General features: G+C 50.5%; 1 protein-coding gene across 3 annotated transcripts in view; it reads left to right on the top strand.

Annotated features, from left to right (window-relative positions):
• TRAPPC8 (trafficking protein particle complex subunit 8) overlaps positions 1 to 21,581 on the top strand; it is a 1,010,076-nt gene that overhangs the window by 126,097 nt on the left and 862,398 nt on the right. For all 3 annotated transcript variants that reach the window (XM_069220084.1, XM_069220082.1, XM_069220083.1), the window contains one exon: positions 2,260 to 2,434. In XM_069220084.1, the coding sequence (XP_069076185.1) occupies positions 2,260 to 2,434 (175 nt within the window). The remainder of the gene's footprint in view (positions 1 to 2,259; positions 2,435 to 21,581) is intronic.

Below are 21,581 nucleotides of genomic sequence, written 5' to 3'. Positions count from 1 at the left end.
GAGTAAGGTACATTGTCCATGCATATCTGTGGTACTTATAACAAACCCCTATACTGGGCGTGTTGGGCTGTCTTATAAAAATTACTGGGCAGGTGCCAGTATTTGCTCCCAGACAACTACTCTCAAGGTTGTCGTTACCAGAGTTATGTGGCTGGCAGTCATCCAAATTCATCTCAAAACTAAATTCCCCAAAGTACCCATTCCTTGTGGTGTTCAGAGCAGAGCCCCTTGCTTGCCTACCTCAGGGTTTTCTCACCCAACCCCCTCAAAGTACTGCATGACATGAGGGGCCTTGGGGAATTCTCCAGTGCCCTTTTCTTATGATTACTTGGACTGCTTAAACTGGTAGTTTAGTTTCAGCTGAAGCTGTAGCAATTGCTTCACCATATTCGTTAGTTGAAGTATCATAGATTTTCGTCCCCCTACCTCTGCCCTCAACTCCTTTATTAATACCATAGGGTTGTCAGGGTAGGGTGGTGGCACTTCTAATGGGGCCTTAAAACCTGCCATCCCAGCAATAGCCTCCATAACAACTGGGATCCCTGCTGTTTCTTGGAATGGTAGAAAGTGGTTGCTACAAAGTATAGCTAGCATTAAAGGGGATTTGCAGGGGGTGGGGCTACCTAAATTGTCAGCGCGAGTACCTGGAGCAGGACCTGGCACAGGGTAAAGCCCTGCTTGTTGATTTCCTGACAACTTTCTTTTTTAATAGGTGGGGAAGTGTATATGGGGCATGCTTCGGTTCCCCATCTGAAACCCCCTGGGTCTCATCCTTTGGACTTTTTGTGCCCATGATGGATTCTGTCAGCAGATGTATCTCTTTAAGAGTACACTTAACAGGTTTCTTTATCGCCTTGCTGTTCATGGCAGCTCCTTGCACTGTCGCCGTGGCCTTGGGCTTTCCCATAGTGACCAAAAAGATGAACGAAAGGATAATCAACAAAAAATTACACAATAAACCAGTAATTATAAAAGACTGCAGTTTGTCCACAATTTTAGCATACATAGGATATTGCTAATAGCAATGGTTAAGAGGCAAATGAAATGTTAATTTCATGTGCCTGCCGGTTTAGACTTAGGGCCAGATGTAGCAAGAAGGCAAATTGCGAGTTGCAATTTGAGAGTCCTTCCGACTCGCAAATTGCAACTCGCAATTTGCTACGCAGAACGGTGTCTCAGACACAGTCTGCGAGTCGCTATGGGGTCGCATAGCGATTCAGGGCACTCACGGGGATGGAGGCCTGCTGTAGTCAGCAGACCTCCTTGTCCGTGACTGCTTTTAAATAAAGCAGTTTTTTTTTTTCAAAGTGCAACCCGTTTTCCTTAAAGGAAAACGAGCTGCACTTTGAAAAATAAACCAAAACCTTTTGTTTCGGTATTTTTCAGGGCAGGTAGTGGTCCATTGCACCACTGCCTGCTCTGAAAAATTATTTTTTTGTCCAGACACAAAGGGGAAGGGGTCCCATGGGGACCCCTTCCCGTTTACGACTGGGTTACCATCCACTTCAAGTGGATGGTAACTGCGAGTCCATTTGCGTCCGCGGTCACAAATGGAATTACATTGCATTGCGACTTGCAAATAGGAAGGGAACACCCCTTCCTTTTTGCGACTCGGAAATGCATTTTGCGAGTCGGTTCCGACTCGCAAAATGCATTTCAACATAGCAAAGTGGCTTTAGCGACTCGCAAACGGCGTTTTTCACCGTTTGCGAGTCGCTAAACCTTTGCTACATCTGGCCCTAAGTCACTTCCTCCTGAGAGTGGACAGGTTAGGTGTAATGCGCAAACTAGTCCCTTCATCCATAAAATACAGGCTTAAGGATAGAAATTGAACAGTACCTTTTGCTCAAAGCCAGGAGGGGGTGGCCGAGCCCAGCCTCTTCTGATCTCTAATGGGCTCGGATGGGCCTGCTGTTGGCTCGGGATGTGCACATGTGCACCCCGCGCTGTAATAAATGAAGTGCGCTTTTAAGCACTCTCAGGTTATACTGCTCCCAGTCCCCTCTCCTTTATCCCAAAGCTCTCTGTGATAGGTAGTCGCCACCGTGTCAGTGCAGAACTCAAATGTCTTTCTGACCAGAAGAGGATTTTCAATCCACAGCAAGTATTCTTGCCTACCCAAAGTCTCAGATTATCCATTGTCTCTAGTGTAACAGACCCAGTGTCCATTTATGCTGCATCACTAAATTCGCAAAGTTTAAGTTTACAGATTTAGTTGGATTTCATTTTACTTTTGGTATTGCCCTTAATTTGCCCCAGGCATGCTTGTTGTTTCTTCTAGTGAACCAGAACCCGTGGAGCAGTTTTTGAAGCTGTCACAAGAACAACATAGAATTCAACACAGCAGTGATTATTCCTATCCAAAATGGTTTATACCAAATACACTCAAATATTATGTGTTGCTGCATGATGTTGGCTCTGGAGAGGAACAGAGGTAAGATTTTATTTGGCCATTGGAAATTTTTGCCTTTCTTATACTGTTTATTTTGTTTTTAGCCTTCCTCAGATTGGTAGTGTTTGTGTTTACTGACATGGCAGAATAAATGCCTCTTAGTTTCAAAAATGTTTTTCCAGCTTAAGTTTTTGGGGGATTTCCATTAATATGACCAGGTGAGATATTTGGTATGTCAGTTGAAAGGTTTAGCTCTGCATATATGTCACACCAGATACCTATGTAGTACTAAATTAGGATCTTTCCTTGGCTTGTATATTGACATAACTTTGTCTTGAAAGGGTGTGTCTAGGATGCAATTATGACACACATAAATGTCATGATCATGATGGCTCTGGGGCTAAATGTGCCCCGCAGCCATTTTATTTGTTTTATTTAAATGTATGTATTTTTTGTTGCTTTTTTATAATGCACAGACTGGCTTAAAGGCACTGAGGTGCTTTACATGAACACCAATTACCTTACAAATTTGTTTTTTAGGCACAGGGAGATGAAGTGATTTGCTCAGAATCATAGGATGTTGAGCTGAGGCCAGAGACTCAAACCGGGTCCCCCAGTTCCATTGTCGACAGCCTTTGCATTTATGGCATAATTATCCCTTTTCCTACTTTTTCTTTTGCCCCTTTGATTGCGGTGGGAGGAAGTTGGCCAGTGCTGAACCCTTCAGAGGACCGGCAGACTCCTAAATAAGGGGTCCCAGAGCTCACTTCTGGGCCATTGCAGGTATCTTGTCCTTAAAGATTCTTTGCATAACAAGCTTCAAAAGCTTGTTGTTTGAGCAGCTTTCCAAATGAATAGCCTCTAACACAGCTTTCAAGAAGGTCTTTAAGTTGGCTGTCTGGAATGGTAATGAGAAGTGAGTACTTTTAAGGTACTGCTCATATAGTAGACTGCTGTTGTGAATCTTATATTGTTGTATGTTCATGTTTAAGTGTACGTCCACCACAGAGGGCTCGTGGTTTCAAACCAAGTTAAATGTTGCAGATGTTCTAAGGCGTGTATCTTGTGGAGATATTTTTAGTTGCATCTGTGTGTTTTCCCACACCTAGCTTCGTACACGTTATTTTAGCAAACTAGGCCTGCCGCTATGCACTTTAACCTAGATATATTTTATTCAGCTTTGTTTATTATTTTAACAATACCCACATTTGCGGTCTTGTTTTATTTTTCTTTAACTAGCTGATCTTTGTCTAGGCCAGCACTGCGTTCTTAAACAAGACATTTCTTTCACTCTGTTCTTTTCTCAAGGCTGCAGTAAGATAGGTTGCCAGCAAACTTGGTAACTCTTTGTCTCTAGTATTCATAGAAACATACACACTCTTACGTAGGGATCCCTTGGAGCACCAGCTGTTTTATTATAAAAACACTAAACACTACTTTGACCCATGTACGTTAGAGGGAGATTCCAGCCAGATGACCACGACTGTATGCTGAGTGCTTCGCTGCAGGTGCTTAGGTAGGCTACAGACCTCTTGCTCAGGTATGAGGGATGTCTTCCCAGGGGAACCCAAAGGGCAGAACTAGAGCTTACATGCTGTGCTCTAACATAGGCTAGGTAGGAGCCTTTTTTTATGATTCTAGTGACAATATGGTAGCGTAATTGTTATGCTTCACTCTCCTTGTCACAATTTTAATCTTGTTATGCTTCACCGTCCGTGCAGTACATGCTTTATTATCTAGGATGCAGTTACTTCAGTAAAAACCTTGTTGAATTGTATTCTGTCTCTGATTGTCCTTGTATAGGTGAGACTAATGTAATTGAGATAAACGGACGAGATCAGAGTGACCACGATTTCCCTGAGGAGTCAATTGTGTCGTGCTCGGTTGCCCAGTCATCCCTGCTCCAGGGTGGAGATGAGGCACTGCTAGTAGGCAGGAGCAAAACCCAGATTAGGCCGACAGGTGTCACCTGTAGTGGGTTCAGACTCCGTCCCCCACAGTGCGAGTAATTCTGCCACCCAAATCCAGTAGTCTCATTAGGATAATGAGAGCCTACGTGATAGTTCTATCCTACTTTGATCATTCTTTTTACATGTTCTGATAAGTTTTCCTATATCCATTAACTAAATTCCTAAATATTTTTTGGTATTCTGTTGAAAGAATGTTGAGCTGTTGGGAGGATTTAGTAGGAATGAGGAACGTTTTAATTGCACTTCACAAATAGTGCTTCTTTTTGCTGTTTTACAGCATTCACATGACTCATTCGAAAATGCTTACCCTCTAGATTTGATGTGTGTGATATTAATGATACACTCTACAGATCTTATGAATGAAGTCAGTCCAGGGATCAAGCTGATGAGTTGTGGCTACTGGAGGGGCTAGGGACAGCTCTTACTGGCCACATTTCCTACCTACACATGCCCACCAGCTCAATGTATGTTTTTGTTGTTGGTTGGATTGAGGGAAGGTGGGGAAATCAGCATTCCTGTTTGTGCTCTAGCAAGAAGTAAATGTATTTTGGATTTATTTTTTCTTAGTACACATCTGTGCCCCAGCACGGAGCCAGAGGCAGCTTGTTTTTTTCCTTTAGACAGTAGCAGACTTCCAAAGCATTGTAGCTTGTTCAAAAGACCAAAATGCAGATTTTTTTTTTAGGTAGAACTTATTCCACTTGCCTGAAGTTCTGGAGTTTTCTCTCACAGAAATGGAGGGAGTGAGGGAGGGACGGGGAGGATGTGGAGAGGGAGAGAGAGAACAAAAGACTGTACTATACCTTGGGATTCTGGCTGATAAAATGTTTTGGTATTCACATAATCTAAAGCAAGCTGGATTCCTCAGAATATCTAGTTTTCAGACATGTTTAGGTTTGCGGTATACAGACTGAAACTGGGCCCAAATGCTGTGGACATCTCCCTCATTAAAAATATTCCCTTGTGTCTACTGTGGGAATCCCTGCTCACACTCATTGAAACCTCAACCCCACATTCTGAAAACCCATGGAAATGCAGATGTGGATCAAGCCTTGTATATTCCTGTGTGAGGAAGCCTTAAGGAAACTGACATGTTCTGAGGAAAATGCTGCAAAATAACAAATATATAGCCTTAAGTATGAGGATACACATCATTTATAACAAATATAAATGTTCCAAATGACAATGTACTCAAACACTCTTCATAATTTTATATTCTTTAATCATATTCAAGTTACATTTGATCAAGGGATAGGTTGCAATACCGCTCCAGGAGCCCCAAGTCCTCTTCGTCCCATTAGAAGAGGCAAAAGAAACATAAAAAGTTGAAGCGTGCTTTGACTTCTCCTCGCCCGATGTGATGAGAACGGAACATTGGCGTTCGAGACACGGTTCTCCGGAGCTGTTGCCAGGTTCGACTGCATGTCTTCCCCCTTTTCCGGGAGCCGAAGCCACCCTCGCTCAAGTTTTACGAGGCCATGCACCACATATTTGAGTGAAACGACCCCTCCAGAGTGCCTTCAGGCCCCGTGGGGTCAGATGAAGCCCCACCAGGTTCCGCGCCGACGGTCTAGACTCTGATAGCTCCTCTTGGAGCCGATCTCAGATCTAGACCGACGCCGGTCGTGCTAACACAACCTTCCCAAACGCAGGTCTTGACACTGATGCCCCCGGCGCCCATCATTGGCGCCAGCCCCTTTCTGATACCAGACGACTCGGTAAGACATCTGTAGACACAGATTCCAGCACCAACAGGACCCATTGACCTTAGGTTGTTGCAGCACCCTATTCTGAAGGACTGGGCATGGGGAACAAATTTGGAGGGGTCACTGGACCTATTAGAATACCAGTTCGGGAGCCAAGGATCCATGGACTGATGTAAGGAACTGGGCGACACCAGTTGACTGGATACATCTCCACACACTGGTTTGCTTTCTACCCCTACCTGGCTACAGATTAAGGAGCATCTTGTGCAATTGTGGTGAAGAGTGCAGTGGAGATCTTCGACCCGCGGTTGCACTAAAGACTAACATCTTGACAGAAGTGCTTCAGCCCAGAGCTTCATTTCCAGAACCCCTGCTCCCTTTTAATGAATTCCTTACAGATGTCCTAATGGGAAGCCAGTCCAAGCCCAACACAGGGCTCCTGTGAACAGGACAATCGCCCACTGCCGTCACCCTGAACCTGGGACCCATGTTTTCTCACCCAAGACCCCACTCCTGAGACATTAGTAGTTCAAGCCTCAACACCCCCATGGTTTGTACCATGCTGCACCCCCGGACAGGGAATTCAAGCGGCTGGATACTTTAGGCAAGGAAATGTTTTCTTCTGCAAGCCTGGCATTGCGATCGATGAACACCGCATGCCTTTTGGGCTCTTACTCCCACACGTTTTGAGACAGTTGTACAAGTTGCACCACAGGTCCCGGAGACGGCCTTAGCCATTCTCTCTCAAGTGGTCAAGGAAGAGAGAGATACAGCCAAGTTCACCATTAGGTATTGTTTGGATATGACCAACTTACTGGGCAGAACGGTTTCCTCAAAAGTGGGACTCTGACGCCACGCCTGGCTGAGAGCATCTGCCTTTTCGGGGGATGTTTAGGCCAACCTCATGGACATGCCCTTTGATGGGACCCGTCTCTTTGAAAAGAAAGTAGATTCTGCACTGGAGAGCTTTGAGGACTTGCGGGCCATGGCCAAGTCCTTGGCCCTCTCAGTTGCATTATGTCTCCAGTCTGCTTTTTGCCCTTTTGATGGCTACGGAAGGGCCCACCACCACACCAGCCCTAGGCCAGCCACCATCCTGGGCAAGCTCCCCAGGCTATGCGTGGATGAGTGCTCTGTGTATACTGGCCCCTGTGGGTCAGATAGCCATGGTCTGCCCCAACCCCCTAGCAGCTCCAACTTCCAAGTCCTCCTAATCTTGTCCTGCAAGGCCATGGGTGTCCAGTTGGTGGGAGAATTCACCATCATAACCATCACTGGCAGTTCAAACCATTAAACAAGTGGGTCTTACAAATCATTCGGAGAGGCTACTCCCTTACCTTGAATCCTCCCCTCCCCCTCTACCTCCAACACATGATCAGCTGACGGAGGATCATCTATCTTTGCTCCATGAGGACATTATGGGGGTCATTCCGACCCCGGTGGGCGCCGCCCGCCGGGCGGAGACCGCCAGAAGACCGCACCGCGGTCAAATGACTGCGGTGGTCATTCTGACTTTCCCGCTGGGCGGGCGGGCGACTGCCAAAAGGCCGCCCGCCCACCCAGCGGGAAAGCCCCAGCAACGATGAAGCCGGCTCCGAATGGAGCCGGCGGAGTTGCTGGTGTGCGACGGGTGCAATGGCACCCGTCGCGATTTTCAGTGTCTGCAAACACTGAAAATCAGAATGGGGCCCTGTTAGGGGGCCCCTGCAGTGCCCATGCCACTGGCATGGGCACTGCAGGGGCCCACAGGGGCCCCACGACACCCGTTCCCGCCAGCCACACCGCCAGGAACAGGCTGGCGGGAAGGGGGTCGGAATCCCCATGGCGGCGCTGCTTGCAGCGCCGCTGTGGAGGATTCCCTGGGGCAGGGGAAAACCGGCGGGAAACCGCCGGTTCCCCTTTTCTGACCGTGGCTTTACCGCTGCGGTCAGAATTGCCCCAGAAGCACCGCCAGCCTGTTGGCGGTGCTTCCTCCGTCCCCGGCCCCGTCGGAATGAGGCCCTATGGCTCTCTTGGCCAAGGGGGCCACGGGGAGGGTTCCGATATCAGAAGTAGGTAGTGGTTGCTATTCCTACTACTTTCTAATACCCAAAAAGACCAAGGGTCTTCGGCCTATCCTAGACCTTCAAACCGTTAATCTTGTTCTCAAAAAGGAGAAATTAAAGATGCTCACTTTGGCTCAAGTCTTGTCTACTTTAGACCAAAGAGACTGGATGGTAGCATTGGACTTGCAGGATGCGTATTTCCATATTTCCATCTTCCATGCCCACAGACATTTCCTGCGATTCAAAGTAGGCCACAAGCACTTTCAGTTAACAGTGCTCCCCTTCAGCCTGTCCAGCGCCCCTCAGGTGTTCACCGTGGCGTTGGTTGCAGCTCACCTGCGGAGATTAGGGGTTTCAGTCTTCCCCCTATCTCAACAACTTGCTGTTGAAGGCAGACTCGCTCCAGGCTGTCATCTCCCTTCTCCAGACTACAGCGGACCTCCTGCATTTGGTGGGTTTCACTATAAATGTGCCCAAGTCACACCTTACCCCTTCTGAGGTGCTCCCTTTCATCAGAGCTGTTCTGATTAGTGCAGTTTCGGGCTTATCCTCCCGAGCAGCGAGTCCAGGACATTCAGACTATGATACCGATGGTTCAGCTTCTATCCTGCATTTCAGTGGGAATGACTCTGTGGCTGCTGGCCCTTATGGCCTCCTGCACACGGCTGGTGACACATGCCAGATGGCATATGCAGTCTTGCAGTGGGACCTGAAATTCCAGTGGGCGCAGGTTCAGGGGAATCTCTCTGACATGGTCCACATCTTGAAGGGAACTGCAAAAGATCTGCAGTGGTGCTAACGAAACGTGATTTGGTCAGAGGCTGACCCCTCTCCCTTCCCCAACCAGAGTTGACAGTAATGACAGATGCCTCACTGTTGGGCTGGGGCGGCCCAGTTTTTTGGTTTGGTTCGTTTTGGTGAGATGTGACTGATGTATGGATGCTCAGTCGAGTGCCGAATCCTGAGGGCCGCAAGAAGATCTGCAGCGGCCCCAAGTAGGGGGTCCTTCAGGTCGGAAGTGCCGTCAGCCTGAAGCCCGGTGTCGGAGCCACAGTAATTGCATCAACCCTAAGCGGAGCAGTTCACCAACCGTCCGACAGGAGGTGAGGTGTCGTCCTGGCAGTGGCAGTGGCAGCATTGGTGCCAGAGTGGCGTGGTGCTAGTAGAGTGTAGTGTAGATGTAGTGTAGAGTGTAGGGGGTGTTAGTAGAGTGTAGAACTATTAGGGGTCCCCTCCGCTCCTGCTTCCATGTTTCCTCCCTTCCTCTTCCTTCCTCCCCCGAGCTAAAAGGAGGGTGCGTGAGCACTGAAGCTTTCCGCTCCCCTCCGCCCTCACTGAGGACCATAATAAAAAGGAGGCCAGTGAGATAGGAGCCCTCCGCGCCCCTCGCTGATCACTATCAAAGGGAATAACAGACTGCATCTATTTCAGGAGGACAGCAAGGCACGCCGCAGAGCTTTGATCTTGGATAACGGAGCAGCTCAGAATACCCCTCGCTAAGGCTCCCTCGCTACCTGGCATCATTCATGCCCCTGATCTCTATAGTTGTTCATAGTAAGGAGCGTGGAGCTGCTTGGAATTTCTCCGGCCCATCTGCTTCTGCTCCCCTGTTCCTCCTACTCACAGAACATCACATTGAGACAGTGAGATAATGAGATAACGATTCCCACCCTTTTTTTGGATGCCTTTGTAAGGAATAAGAGCCAGGGCCACGGCATCTACAGCCACGATTGAGTGCGGTTCTTACAGCACTTGCTGGTTGTTTTTCCAACAGGCATCTCTTCAACTGGGTGAACGCGGCCAAAGAGGAGCTACGTGTATTTGCTTTTGAACACAGTAGCCCCTCAGACTGAGGAAACTGCAGCAGGAAATTAGTTACGAGGAAGAAAAAGAATTATATAGGGCGTGTGAGCTTCCCTCTTCAGGCAAGGATGACTGCCAAAAGCCTCAGGAGGTACAGGACTTTTCTCAGTCGCGCATGTAAAAAGACTAAGGTGGTCATTACAACCCTGGCGGACGGTGTTAAAGATGCGGTAATACCGCAAACAGTCAGACGGACAAAAAAAAAGGGAATTATGACCCTGGCGGAAACCACCAACAAAGACAGCCACTTTAACACACCGCCCGCCACGGCTGTACAGACAAGCAGCGCGGCGGTCACCGCCAACAGACAGGCTGGAGACAATGTACCGCCCACAGTATCACAACAGGCCAATCCGCCACCTTTTCCGGGGCGGATTCACCGTGGATAAAAACACGGCGGAAACAGCTTTTGCTATGGGAAAACGCTCACCTTCTACACATCCCACGAGGAACGACGACTCCATGGAGCCGGAACTCCAAATACTACCTGCCCTTGTCTTTCTGCTCCTTCACGACCAACAGCGACGTAGGCGCAGAAGATACCGGTGAGTACTGCACCTACGACACGGGGGAGGGGGAGGCAAAAGTTAGGGGGACACCCACCAAACACCCCCACCCTCGCATATCTCAACATACACACCAATGCAGTCACAAAAATCACAGTAACAACCCACAATCCCCCCGGAAGAATGCAAAGACAATGCGAATTTCGGGCAAACATTCTAATGTGCCAATATACATGTCATACAAAAATATACAAATATATGTATTCCAAAATCACTCATATTTACATAAATAATCCGAGAAGTATTGCAGATATGTACACAACAATGTCCGTGCACAAACAGTCCAAAAATGCATGGGCGAGGCCCACAATCGATACCTGACCAAAATCCGAGAGAACAATGCCGGGGCATCAGATAGAAACACTACAGGCACCTCAGGGGGAAGGGAAGGGGGGGGGGGGGGGGGGGGCACCTCAGCCAGATGAATGCAAAGCCAGATCCACGACGGGGCTCCATGCCCATTGATGTATCCTGGGGAGTGCAAAGCCACAGTCTCTCAAGTCTCTACAGTGGGTGGGTTGCCCACTGTTCAATCCTGGGGAGTGCAAAGCCACAGTCTCTCAAGTCTCTACAGTGGGTGGCTTGCGCACTGTTCAATCCTGGGGAGTGCAAAGCCACAGTCTCAAGTCAATTCAGGTCCATACTGGTACTGGGGGGTGACTGGTGCCCAGACTGGATGAGTCTCCCCGTGAAAGGTAGTGTCCTGTCACTGTCCCAGCTGCACATGGGATAAGGATGCCTGATGTGGTGGGCCATTCATTCCTACCCGGTGCATTGCCCTGTTCAGCGGTGCTTTGCCATGGCGGTCTCTGGACTGTTCAGCGGTGCTTTGCCATGGCGGTCTCTGGACTGTTCAGCGGTGCTTTGCCATGGCGGTCTCTGGACTGTTCAGCGGTGCTTTGCCATGGCGGTCTCTGGACTGTTCAGCGGTGCTTTGCCATGGCGGTCTCTGGACTGTTCAGCGGTGCTTTGCCATGGCGGTCTTTGCCCTGTTCAGCGGTGCTTTGCCATGGCGGTATTTGCCCTGTTCAGCGGTGCTTTGCCATGGCGGTCTTTGCCCTGTTTAGCGGTGCTTTGCCATGGCGGTCTTTGCCCTGTTTAGCGGTGCTTTGCCATGGCAGTCTTTGCCCTGTTCAGCGGTGCTTTGCCATGGCGGTCTTTGGCCTGTTCAGCGGTGCTTTGCCATGGCGGTTCTGGACTGTTCAGCGGTGCTTTGCCATGGCGGTCTTTGCCCTGTTCAGCGGTGCTTTGCCATGGCGGTTCTGGACTGTTCAGCGGTGCTTTGCCATGGCGGTCTTTGCCCTGTTCAGCGGTGCTTTGCCATGGCGGTCTTTGCCCTGTTCAGCGGTGCTTTGCCATGGCGGTCTTTGCCCTGTTCAGCGGTGCTTTGCCATGGCGGTTCTGATACGGACATTGGTGTGTGGCATGACGATCTCCACACTGGACATTGGTGTGTGGCATGACGATCTCCACACTGGACATTGGTGTGTGGCATGACGATCTCCATACTGGACATTGGTATGTGGCAGGACGATCTCCATACTGGACATTGGTGTGTGGCATGACGATCTCCACACTGGACATTGATGTGTGGCATGACGATCTCCACACTGGACATTGGTGTGTGGCATGACGTTCCATCATTGCCCAGCAGGGCTGTGGCATCCTGGCCCGCCTGGGCTGTGTCTTGTGCGGTGGTCTCTGGACCAGTGACGATACTTGGGCCCTCCTGGGCTGTGTCGTGTGCGGTGGTCTCTGGACCAGTGACGATACTTGGGCCCTCCTGGGCTGTGACTCCGGCGGTGGTCTCCTGACCAGTGACGATACTTGGGCCCTCATGGGCTGTGACTCTGGCGGTGGTCTCTGGACCAGTGACGAAACTTGGGCCCTCCTGGGCTGTGTCTTGTGCGGTGGTCTCTGGACCAGTGACGATACTTGGGCCCTCCTGGGGACTGACTCTGGCGGTGGTCTCTGGACCTGTTAGGATACTTGGGCCCTCCTGGGCACTGACTCTGGCGGTGGTCTCTGGACCCATTACGATACTTTGGCCCTCCTGGGCACTGACTTTGGCGGTGGTCTCTGGACCCGTTACGATACTTGGGCCCTCCTGGGCACTGACTCTGGCAGTGGGCTCTGGACCCGTTACGATACTTGGGCCCTCCTGGGCACTGACTCTGGTGGTGGTCTCTGGACCCATTACGATACTTGGGCTCTGGACCAGTGATGATGGTGCTGGCGGTTGTGTCTGGACCGCCGGAAATGATGGCGCACTTCTCCGCCGTGACACTCGCAACAGGCTGGGCAGACTTACTCGGGACCTTCCCCACCTTTTTTGGAGTTACAGCTGCCTCACCAATCGCCTTCGATCCCATTTCACTTGTTGTCCCACCAGGAGTCTTGACACGGTCCCGTCGTCCATTCTCCAATTTCAGAGCCTTTACAGGGGGTGGGCTGCCAGTGCCTTGGCTCCGGGTCCTACTGCCTGCCCTGGTGGACGGTGCACTCCAAAAACCTGGAGCACGCACCACTGGTACTGGTGGCTTTTTGGCTGAGGCGCTACGACGGGACTGATGAATTGGAGGGGGGGGGAAGGGGGCAAAAAGGTCAATTTGACAGAGGGACAGTTTCTGACGAACACTGGGATGGGTAACTGGAGGGGGTCTGGGAGTGGAGGAAGAGGAGGTGGTTGTAGGAGGTGTCACTTTAGCTGTTTTGGGTGCAGGTACTGGAGGCTGTCGTGAGGTGGATGGATGTTGGGTGAGTGATTGCCAGCGTTTGGGTACTTTGGGAGGTGGCGTCACAGACACACTGGGAGAGGACACAGGGGACGTGTAAATGGCAGTGGAGGTGGTGAGTGCAGGTGAGCGGCGTGTGGTGCTGGGTGTCCTGGTGCGAGTCCTAGTGCCCGTAGATGTGGTGCATGCAGGTGTGTGTATAGACGAGACTGGGAGGGAGAAGAGGAGGAGGGGGACACAGTGGAGACAGTGGATGTTGCTGTGTCTGTATGGGTGTGATGCTTGTGTGAGTGCCTGTGGGATGTGTGGTGCCTATGTTTGCCTGAGCTACTTGTGTGTGTTGACTTGTGTGCATGCTGGTCTGTAGGTGTGCTTGGGATGGGCTGGGGTACAGGGGATTGGGTCTGGGTGGAGGAAGTTGGAGGGGGGAGGCTGGACACAGGGACAATTGTTGCCATCAGTGCTGAGGCCAGAGATTGCAGGGTTCGCTGAAGGACAGCCTGACCAGAATGAATGCCCTCCAGGAATGCATTACCGTGTTGCAACGCCCTTTCTACACCCTGGATGGCATTCACAATGGTAAACTGCCCAACAGTGAGTGACCTGAGGAGGTCAATGGCCTCCTCACTGAGGGCAGCAGGGGTGACTGGGGCAGGGCCTGAGGTGCCTGGGGCGAAGGTGATGCCCACCCTCCTGGGTGAGCGGGCACGGGGCGAACGCTGAGGGGCTGCTGGGAGGGCGGTGCTGGTAGGGGGGGTGGCGGCTGTACCTGTAGAAGTGGGGCGCACAGATGGTGCGGCCACCACAGGTGTGCTGACATCGGCGGACGAGTCTGTGTCGCTGGTTGGTGATCCGGTGGCCGACGTGAAGCTCCCCTCGCCCTCTGTCCCACTGGTGTATTCAGAGTCTGTGGTGTGGCCCTCCATGGCCATGTGGGATGCAGCTCCCTCGTGCTCCGGTGCCACTGTACCTCCGCCTGTTGATGCTGATGTACAAAAGGACAGGGAGAGCAGGAAAAGGGGTGAGACATAACAAAGAGAGTTTTAGTGCATGGCATACCGCTACCGTTGGCGGACAAGACAGACGCAGCAGCCCCATGCACAACGCCGCGCTCCTGCCCTCTGCACATGCAATTTCTGGGATATGGCCTACATGGCATTGGTGGAAATCTGCACACATGGATGCCACAGGGGCAACTATACCTAAACTTGATAATTTACTGAGGTGGGGTAGAGTGCCACATGGCCTACATTACGGAGGGGCCTTGCCTACCTAACTCGCCCTGGCCTAGGGACACCCAGAGCCCACCTCCCCCACCCAGACACCTCCACTGCATGCAAAGTCCGCAGAATGAGAGTGTACTCACCCCCTTGTGTCTGCTGTGATGTCCTTAAGCTCCCATCCAACTCCGGGTAGGCCACCGCCAGGACCCGGAACATCAGGGGGGTCATGGTACGACGGGCACCCCTCCCACGTTGGGAGGCCATCCCCAGCTGAGCCTCCACCGTCTTCTTGCTGCAGCGGCGAATGTCCTCCCATCTCTTCCGGCAGTGGGTGCCCCGTCTCTGGTGGGCCCCCAGGGTCCGGACCTCCTTGGCGATGGCACGCCAAATGTCCCTCTTCTGGTGGGCGCTGACCTACATGACATGCACAAGGAAAGAGGAACAGTCATTACCAACTGCACCATCAATGCGAGTGGCCCCCTCCCTACTCTGACCATGTGGCCCATTTATTCCCATGCTTTACTGTAGTATGACTTCTGCCCCCTTCCACCCAGCCCTGTCCACCCAGGCCTAGCCCCTACAACGTGCTCCCTGTGTACTAACCTGTTGGTCTGGAGGACTGTAGAGTAGCATGTACTGGGGGAGGACCCCATCCACAAGTTTCTCCAACTCTTGTGCAGTGAAGGCAGGGGCCCTTTCCCCAGACGCAGCAGCCATCGTCGCTTCCAGACCGAGGTCACAGCAGCACTAGCCGTGTAGGTCCTCTCCTGTCGAAGGGCAGGTATCTAGTGATTGAACAGATAAAAAATGGTGGTGACGTCCGCGGCGGGGCGCATCATCATCATCATCATCATCATCATCACCGCCGGCGCACCTGTTCATTGGCTCCTGGGACCCATAGGGTCCAATGTTATCCAATGCAGCATTGCGCCACGGTCTACGACCGCCTACCGTGGCGGTGTGCAACGCCAGCGTTGTTACCCCACAATCCCATTGTCCCAGTTTAGAGGTCAGGCAGCCGCCATTTCAGGGGCCCACATGGATTCATTTTCAACTGCGTCACACATACTGAGGCCTACACTCAACCCACATACAGGAAGGGTTTTGTGTCTGGTGTAGTCTTGTGTGTAACTGTGGGTACATACCTGGAGGAATAGTGACTGGTTCTTCGCTGTTGTCCTTCTTAGGCACCGTCAGCTGGGACATATGAGAAGATGGCGGAATCCTCCGGTGTACTGACCGCTGGAGGACCTGTTGACAATGGAAGAGAGACATTTAATCGTGACCTACCGGTTTGACCGTGCTACAATCCAGGAACTATGTACCTAGTTGGAGCCAGACCTGATGTCACCAATCCGCCATCCGACTGGAATCCCCCCTGACGTGCAGGTGCTGTCAGTGCTCCATTTCCTTGCAAGTGGGTCATTTCAAACAACAGTGGCCATGGCATCAGGGATGTCCCAGCCTATATTTTCCAACGTGTTGTCCAGAGTGTTGTCTGCCCTGCTGAAACACGTAAGGAGATACATCATATTCCCTCAGGTGGAGGATTTGCCTACAGTGAAAGGTGACTTCTATGCCCTTGGACATATCCCCAACGTCATAGGTGCCATTGATGGGACCCATGTAGCTCTGGTCCCCCCCCCCGCAGGAGTGAACAGGTGTACAGGAACAGGAAGAGTTATCATTCAATGAATGTCCAGATGGTCTGTTTGGCAGACCAGTACATCTCACAGGTAAATGCTATGTTCCCTGGCTCAGTGCATGACGCCTACATCCTGCGGAATAGCAGCATCCCTGATATGATGGGTTAACTCCAGAGGCACCGTGTATGGCTATTGGGGGACTCTGGTTACCCCAACCTTTCTTGGCTATTGACCCCAGTGAGGAATCTCAGGACCAGGGCAGAGGAACGCTACAATGAGGCCCATGGGCGGACTAGGAGGGTTATCGAACGCACCTTCAGCCTCCTTAAGGCCAGGTTCCGGTGCCTCCATATGACAGGTGGGTCCCTATTCTACTCACCGAAGGTGTGCGACATCATCATCGCCTGCTCCATGCTCCATAACTTGGCATTGCAACGCCAGGTGCCTTTTCTGCAGGAAGATGATCCAGATGACGGTGTAGTGGCAGCTGTGGAGCCTGTGGACAGTGATGAGGATGAAGCTGAGGAAGATGAAAACGACAACAGGGAGTCAGTCATACAGCAATATTTCCAGTGACACACAGGTGAGAACCTTTCCATTTTTACCATTACATTAACTTTCACACATCTACCTCTATCCTGTACCTACATTTCACTCACTATTTGTTAATTGAGTTGTACCCTTCCATTTCAGTTTCACAAGTGTGGTAACCTACGTGTCAACTGTTTGCATCCTTGAAGGGCTTGTGATGTGTGACATAGGTATGTTAGCCTTCCAATGGGTAACCCATTATGAAACTGTAATTTATAATACAGATTTACAAATCATAGACTGACTCCATTTGTTTTTAGTGTTTAGTGTTTATTTAAGTGCTCAAAAAATGAAGGGGGGTTGTAAACTGGTGATGGGTGATGGTGGAGGAATGTCCATGGCAGAGTCCAGTCTATTAGTCTCACAGGTACACTGCACATCTGGGCATTGGAAGTGGAGCTAGGTCAGTTCCGATTTGGACAGGGTAACAAAGTGGGACAGTGGGGGGACAATCAGGGTTGTCTTATTTCCTGGCGGGGGTCTTGCCATCTTGCTCTGTCCTGTTCCTGGATCTCAGGGCCCGCTTGCGTGATGGTTGTCCGTCTGCAGGGGATGGGGTGCTGGTGTGTTGGTCCTGTGGCGGGGCGTCCTGTCCACTAGCGCCGGCGGAGGTGGTGGGCATTTCATCATCCTGGCTAGTGTCAGGGGCCCCTTGGAGTGCCACGGTGTCCCTCAAGGTCTTTTGAATGTCCGTCAGCACCCCTACGATGGTGCCCAGGGCGGAGCCGATGGTCCTGAGCTCCTCCCTGAACCCCAAATATTGTTCCTCCTGCAGACGCAGGGTCTTCTGCAACTTGTACAGGACCGTCGCCATCGTCTCCTGGGAGTGGTGGTATGCTCCCATGATGGAGGAGAGGGCCTTGTTGAGAGTTGGTTCCCTTGGCCTGTCCTCCCTCTGTCGCACAGCAGCCCTCCCAGTTCCCCTGTGTTCCTGTGCCTCCGTCCCCTGGACCGTGTGCCCACTACCACTGCCCCCAGGTCCCTGTTGTTGTTGGGGTGGTGGGTTCGCCTGGGTGCCCTGTAGTGGTGGACACACCGCTGAATGACCTGTCCTGGGTAGGGAGGTTTGGGCCCGCTGGGTGGGTGCTGTGCTGGTGTTACCAGAGGGTGTAAGCTCGGTGTTGGGCTGTGGCTGGGCAAGGGTAACCGACTGTCCTGAGGCCCACGATGGTCCGGGCTGGTCATCAAGATCCAGTGGGGCAGAGCTGCTGTCGTCACTGTGGGCCTCTTCTGGGGGTGGAGTGGTGTTGTCTGGACCCTCTGGTGTGGTGACGTTCCTTCGGGTTCCTGTGGGGGTATAAGTACATGATTATTGCATGTGTGTGTTTCATGGTGTGCAATGGTTGGGTGTTCGTGAACCCCAGTGCAGGCATTCCTGTGTGGGGGCTTGTGTGCTGATGGTTGGGGGGGGTGTTGTGGGTCTGTGCAGTGGGCATGCTTTGGTGATGGGTGTCCATGCTTAGTTATGTCATGCAGGTCTTGGGGTTGGGATGGGTGGTTGGTGTCATGGGTAGATAGGTGAGGATTTGGGGTGATAGGGGAGGGTGTGATGGTGGGGGTGTGTGAGATCATGCAGGTAGGGTGGGGGTTATGATGGTTAAGATTAGACTTACCAGTGTCCGTTCCTCCAGCGACTCCTCCGAGGCCTTCAGGATGCAAGATGGACAAGACTTGCTCCTCCCATGTTATTAGTTGTGGGGGAGGAGGTGGGGGTCCGCCGCTAGTCCGCTGTACCGCGATGTGGTGCCTGGATACCGTGGAACGCACCTTCCCCTGTAGGTCGTTACACCTCTTCCTGATGTCCTCCCTATTTCTTGGGTGCTGTCCCACAGCGTTGACCCTGTCCACTATTCTTTGCCATAGCTCCATCTTCCTGGCTATGGATGTGTGCTGTACCTGTGAGCCAAATAGCTGTGGCTCTACCCGGATGATTTCCTCCACCATGACCCTGAGCTCCTCCTCGGAGAAGCGGGGGTGTCTTTGGCGTGACATGGGGTGGTGTAGGTGATGTGTGGGGTGGTGTATGTGTTGATGAGTGTAGTGGTATGTGGTGTTTTGTGCTTGGATGTTGCGTGGATGATGGTGTTGTGTGCCTCTGTGTGATGGGGTTGTCTGTTCTGTGCTGTCTCTCTGGCCTTCTCTCTGAATTTTTGGTAGTAGGGGTTTGTGGGTGATGTGGGTGTGTGTTTTATGTAGTATTGGGTGTGTGGGAGTGGTGTATGTATGTGTGTCAGGTGTGTGTATTTCAAATTGTCCAATGTGGCGGTGTTTTGGAGATGTGTGTGTATTTTGAGCGCGGCGGGGTGTACCGCCAATGGAATACCGCGGTTGAAAGACCGCCGCGTGGATTCGTGGGTTGTAATGGCATGGGCGTGTTTCTGTTGGCGTGGAGGTGGAGGATGTGTTTCCGCCAGTTTCTCGCTGACCTTTGGTGTGGCGGTATTGTGTGGGTGTCTGAATTTCGGCGGATTCCGTGATGTGTGTCGTCATAGCTGTGGCGGTCTGCCGCGGCGGTGTATTGGCGGTCTTCTGCACGGCGGTAAGCGCCTTATACCGCCAATGTTGTAATGACCCCCTAAGTCTAATCCCATACGAAATAAAGGCACCTGCCACTTGAACATACAAAGTATAAACTCCATCCTTCCTTTAGTTCATAAGGAGCACTCTGGAGTACTAGCCCTCCAGGATGACTGACAAGGATGACAATGATCTAGTAGTCGGCCGTCTTGCCAACGAGGAGAGTACGGCTGATCTGATTCGATTCCTGAAAAAGGGGTGTTGATAAACCGAACCCCGTCCCTGGTGAACAGAGATGAAATCTCTGGAATTGGTGTTTGCGTTGAAGATTTCACTTTTCTGACATCTATACTGACATGAACTACATTTATGGAGCAAGGAACCACTTGGCTAGCTGTCCTAAGACCCCGGTAAATAGTAATCTGAAACTTGGTACCCCCCGTCTAAGGTTGTGTAGCAGTACACCTTCTGAGCATTCTCTCTCCCCTTCAATAACCTCACTGACGCCAGAACTCTGGTGCTCTCTGAATCTCCCCAGTGGCCCTCCAGATCAAAATTTTGCTCTCAGTGTCCTTTAAAAGTCTAGAGAGAATTTTATCCTCAATCTTAGGTCTCCTAGAAAAATCTATTAATAATTCTGATCATACTCAAGACATATTACTATCTATATTAGATCAAAAGGTCTCTAAATTAAGCTGTGATGAGAAATCTTTTAGGGCCAAGAAGGTAGCTTCCCAAAAGGGGGGGCGTCATGATACTAGTTTGAATTCATTTACATCACAGGGTTCTCAGGCAGGAAAACCTCAAGTTCTCTGAATTTGAGGCATTCCAGTGGATTCCCTTGCTCAAGAGAATGAGGTCCTTTCCCTAGAAAATATTTTCTTTAGCCCGCTCTCGAAGTAATGCTGCCCCTATTGTGCCTGAACCCGCTTTTCCAAAAAATGAGTTAAATCTCCCAGTGGCCCCTTTTCCAATTTTTTTGCCCAAAGGGAACCCTGGCTCTGCGATGGCAGAGCATTAGGGGATCTTGACCCGAAAAACTACTAAAAAGAAGAAAATGGGGAAAAAAGGGGAGAAACTGAGAAAACTGATAATTTCTAAAAAAAAAACATGGAAAGGTTACGTTCGAGGACAAGACCCCCAGTTAAACCACTCCGCAGCTGGAAGAACAACAACTTGATTTGGCGCTGAGGTTGGAGAGGCCCAACGGGTTGGATCCCCTTCCATTCTGGGAGAACAAGATGCGATACCTCATTGGGATGCGCAGCAGTCTACTCTATCGGTCTCTGTGAACATATAATCTGATTCAAATTTTCATGCTATTTCCACTTGTAATTTGAGCGCTAATGCAGTGGCAATGAACCCTACCTTGGTTCCTTATAAAGGTGGGGTAATGCACAGTGAAGAGCAAATTACTCAAAGTCATATAGAGTGTCTTGAATGCCTAGAGTTTTCTGCTTTATTTGACATTAATTTAATTTTAAATCTCTCTTTCTTAATCTCTTGCTTCACCGATATTGATGAGTTAAAATTAATCGACAATAGTGATATTGTTTGGGTTTTTCTCGATCAGAGTACAGGAGTATTAAAGTCATAAGTCGGTTTTTTTCTAAAACTATTATAAACCTGATTATACTTAACTTTGAAAAATTACAATGTAGAGGGATAGATGTGGTCCCAGTATGGGGTACGGATGTCCCTCTTAATCAGCAGTGGACCCCCTCCTGTGCAGGTTTAAGTGGTACTCACTCCTACCAAATGCCCATTCAGTTTGCTTCCCCCTGGGAAAATTTCAAATTTTCACTTCTTCATGGGGAAAGAGTTAATCAGCAGTGGACCCCCTCCTGTGCAGGTTTAAGTGGTACTCACTCCTACCAAATGCCCATTCAGTTTGCTTCCCCCTGGGAAAATTTCACTTCTTCATGGGGAAAGAGTGGTGAAGCTTATGGATGAGGTCCCCTCTCATCTCTCGGGTCCCAGTGAGAGATATTGTGGCTGATTAGCAGGGCTCTACATGGCACCCGGAGGAAGGGAAGTTTTCACAACCAAGTTACTAACTAGTGTCTCTCCATGGTCTCTTGGAATGCTGCAGGAATAGGGAACCATTCTGAAAAATTAGATCTTATTTGCTCTCTACAGGCGGACTTAATCTGCATCCAAGAGACCTGGAGAGTATCAGATTTCACTTGTCCTGGGTACTCAGTGATAAGTATAAAGAGACAACCCTCCAAGAAAGGGCATGCAAAAGAGGGCATCGCTATGCTGTTAAGTAATAAATATAAATGGGAATGTGTTAGTCTCCTTGTCTTCTAACAATTTTTTCAGAT

The sequence above is a fragment of the Pleurodeles waltl genome, chromosome 2_2, assembly GCF_031143425.1.
Source record: "Pleurodeles waltl isolate 20211129_DDA chromosome 2_2, aPleWal1.hap1.20221129, whole genome shotgun sequence".
Lineage (NCBI taxonomy): Eukaryota > Metazoa > Chordata > Amphibia > Caudata > Salamandridae > Pleurodeles > Pleurodeles waltl.
This window is presented reverse-complemented; position numbering and strand designations above follow the sequence as displayed.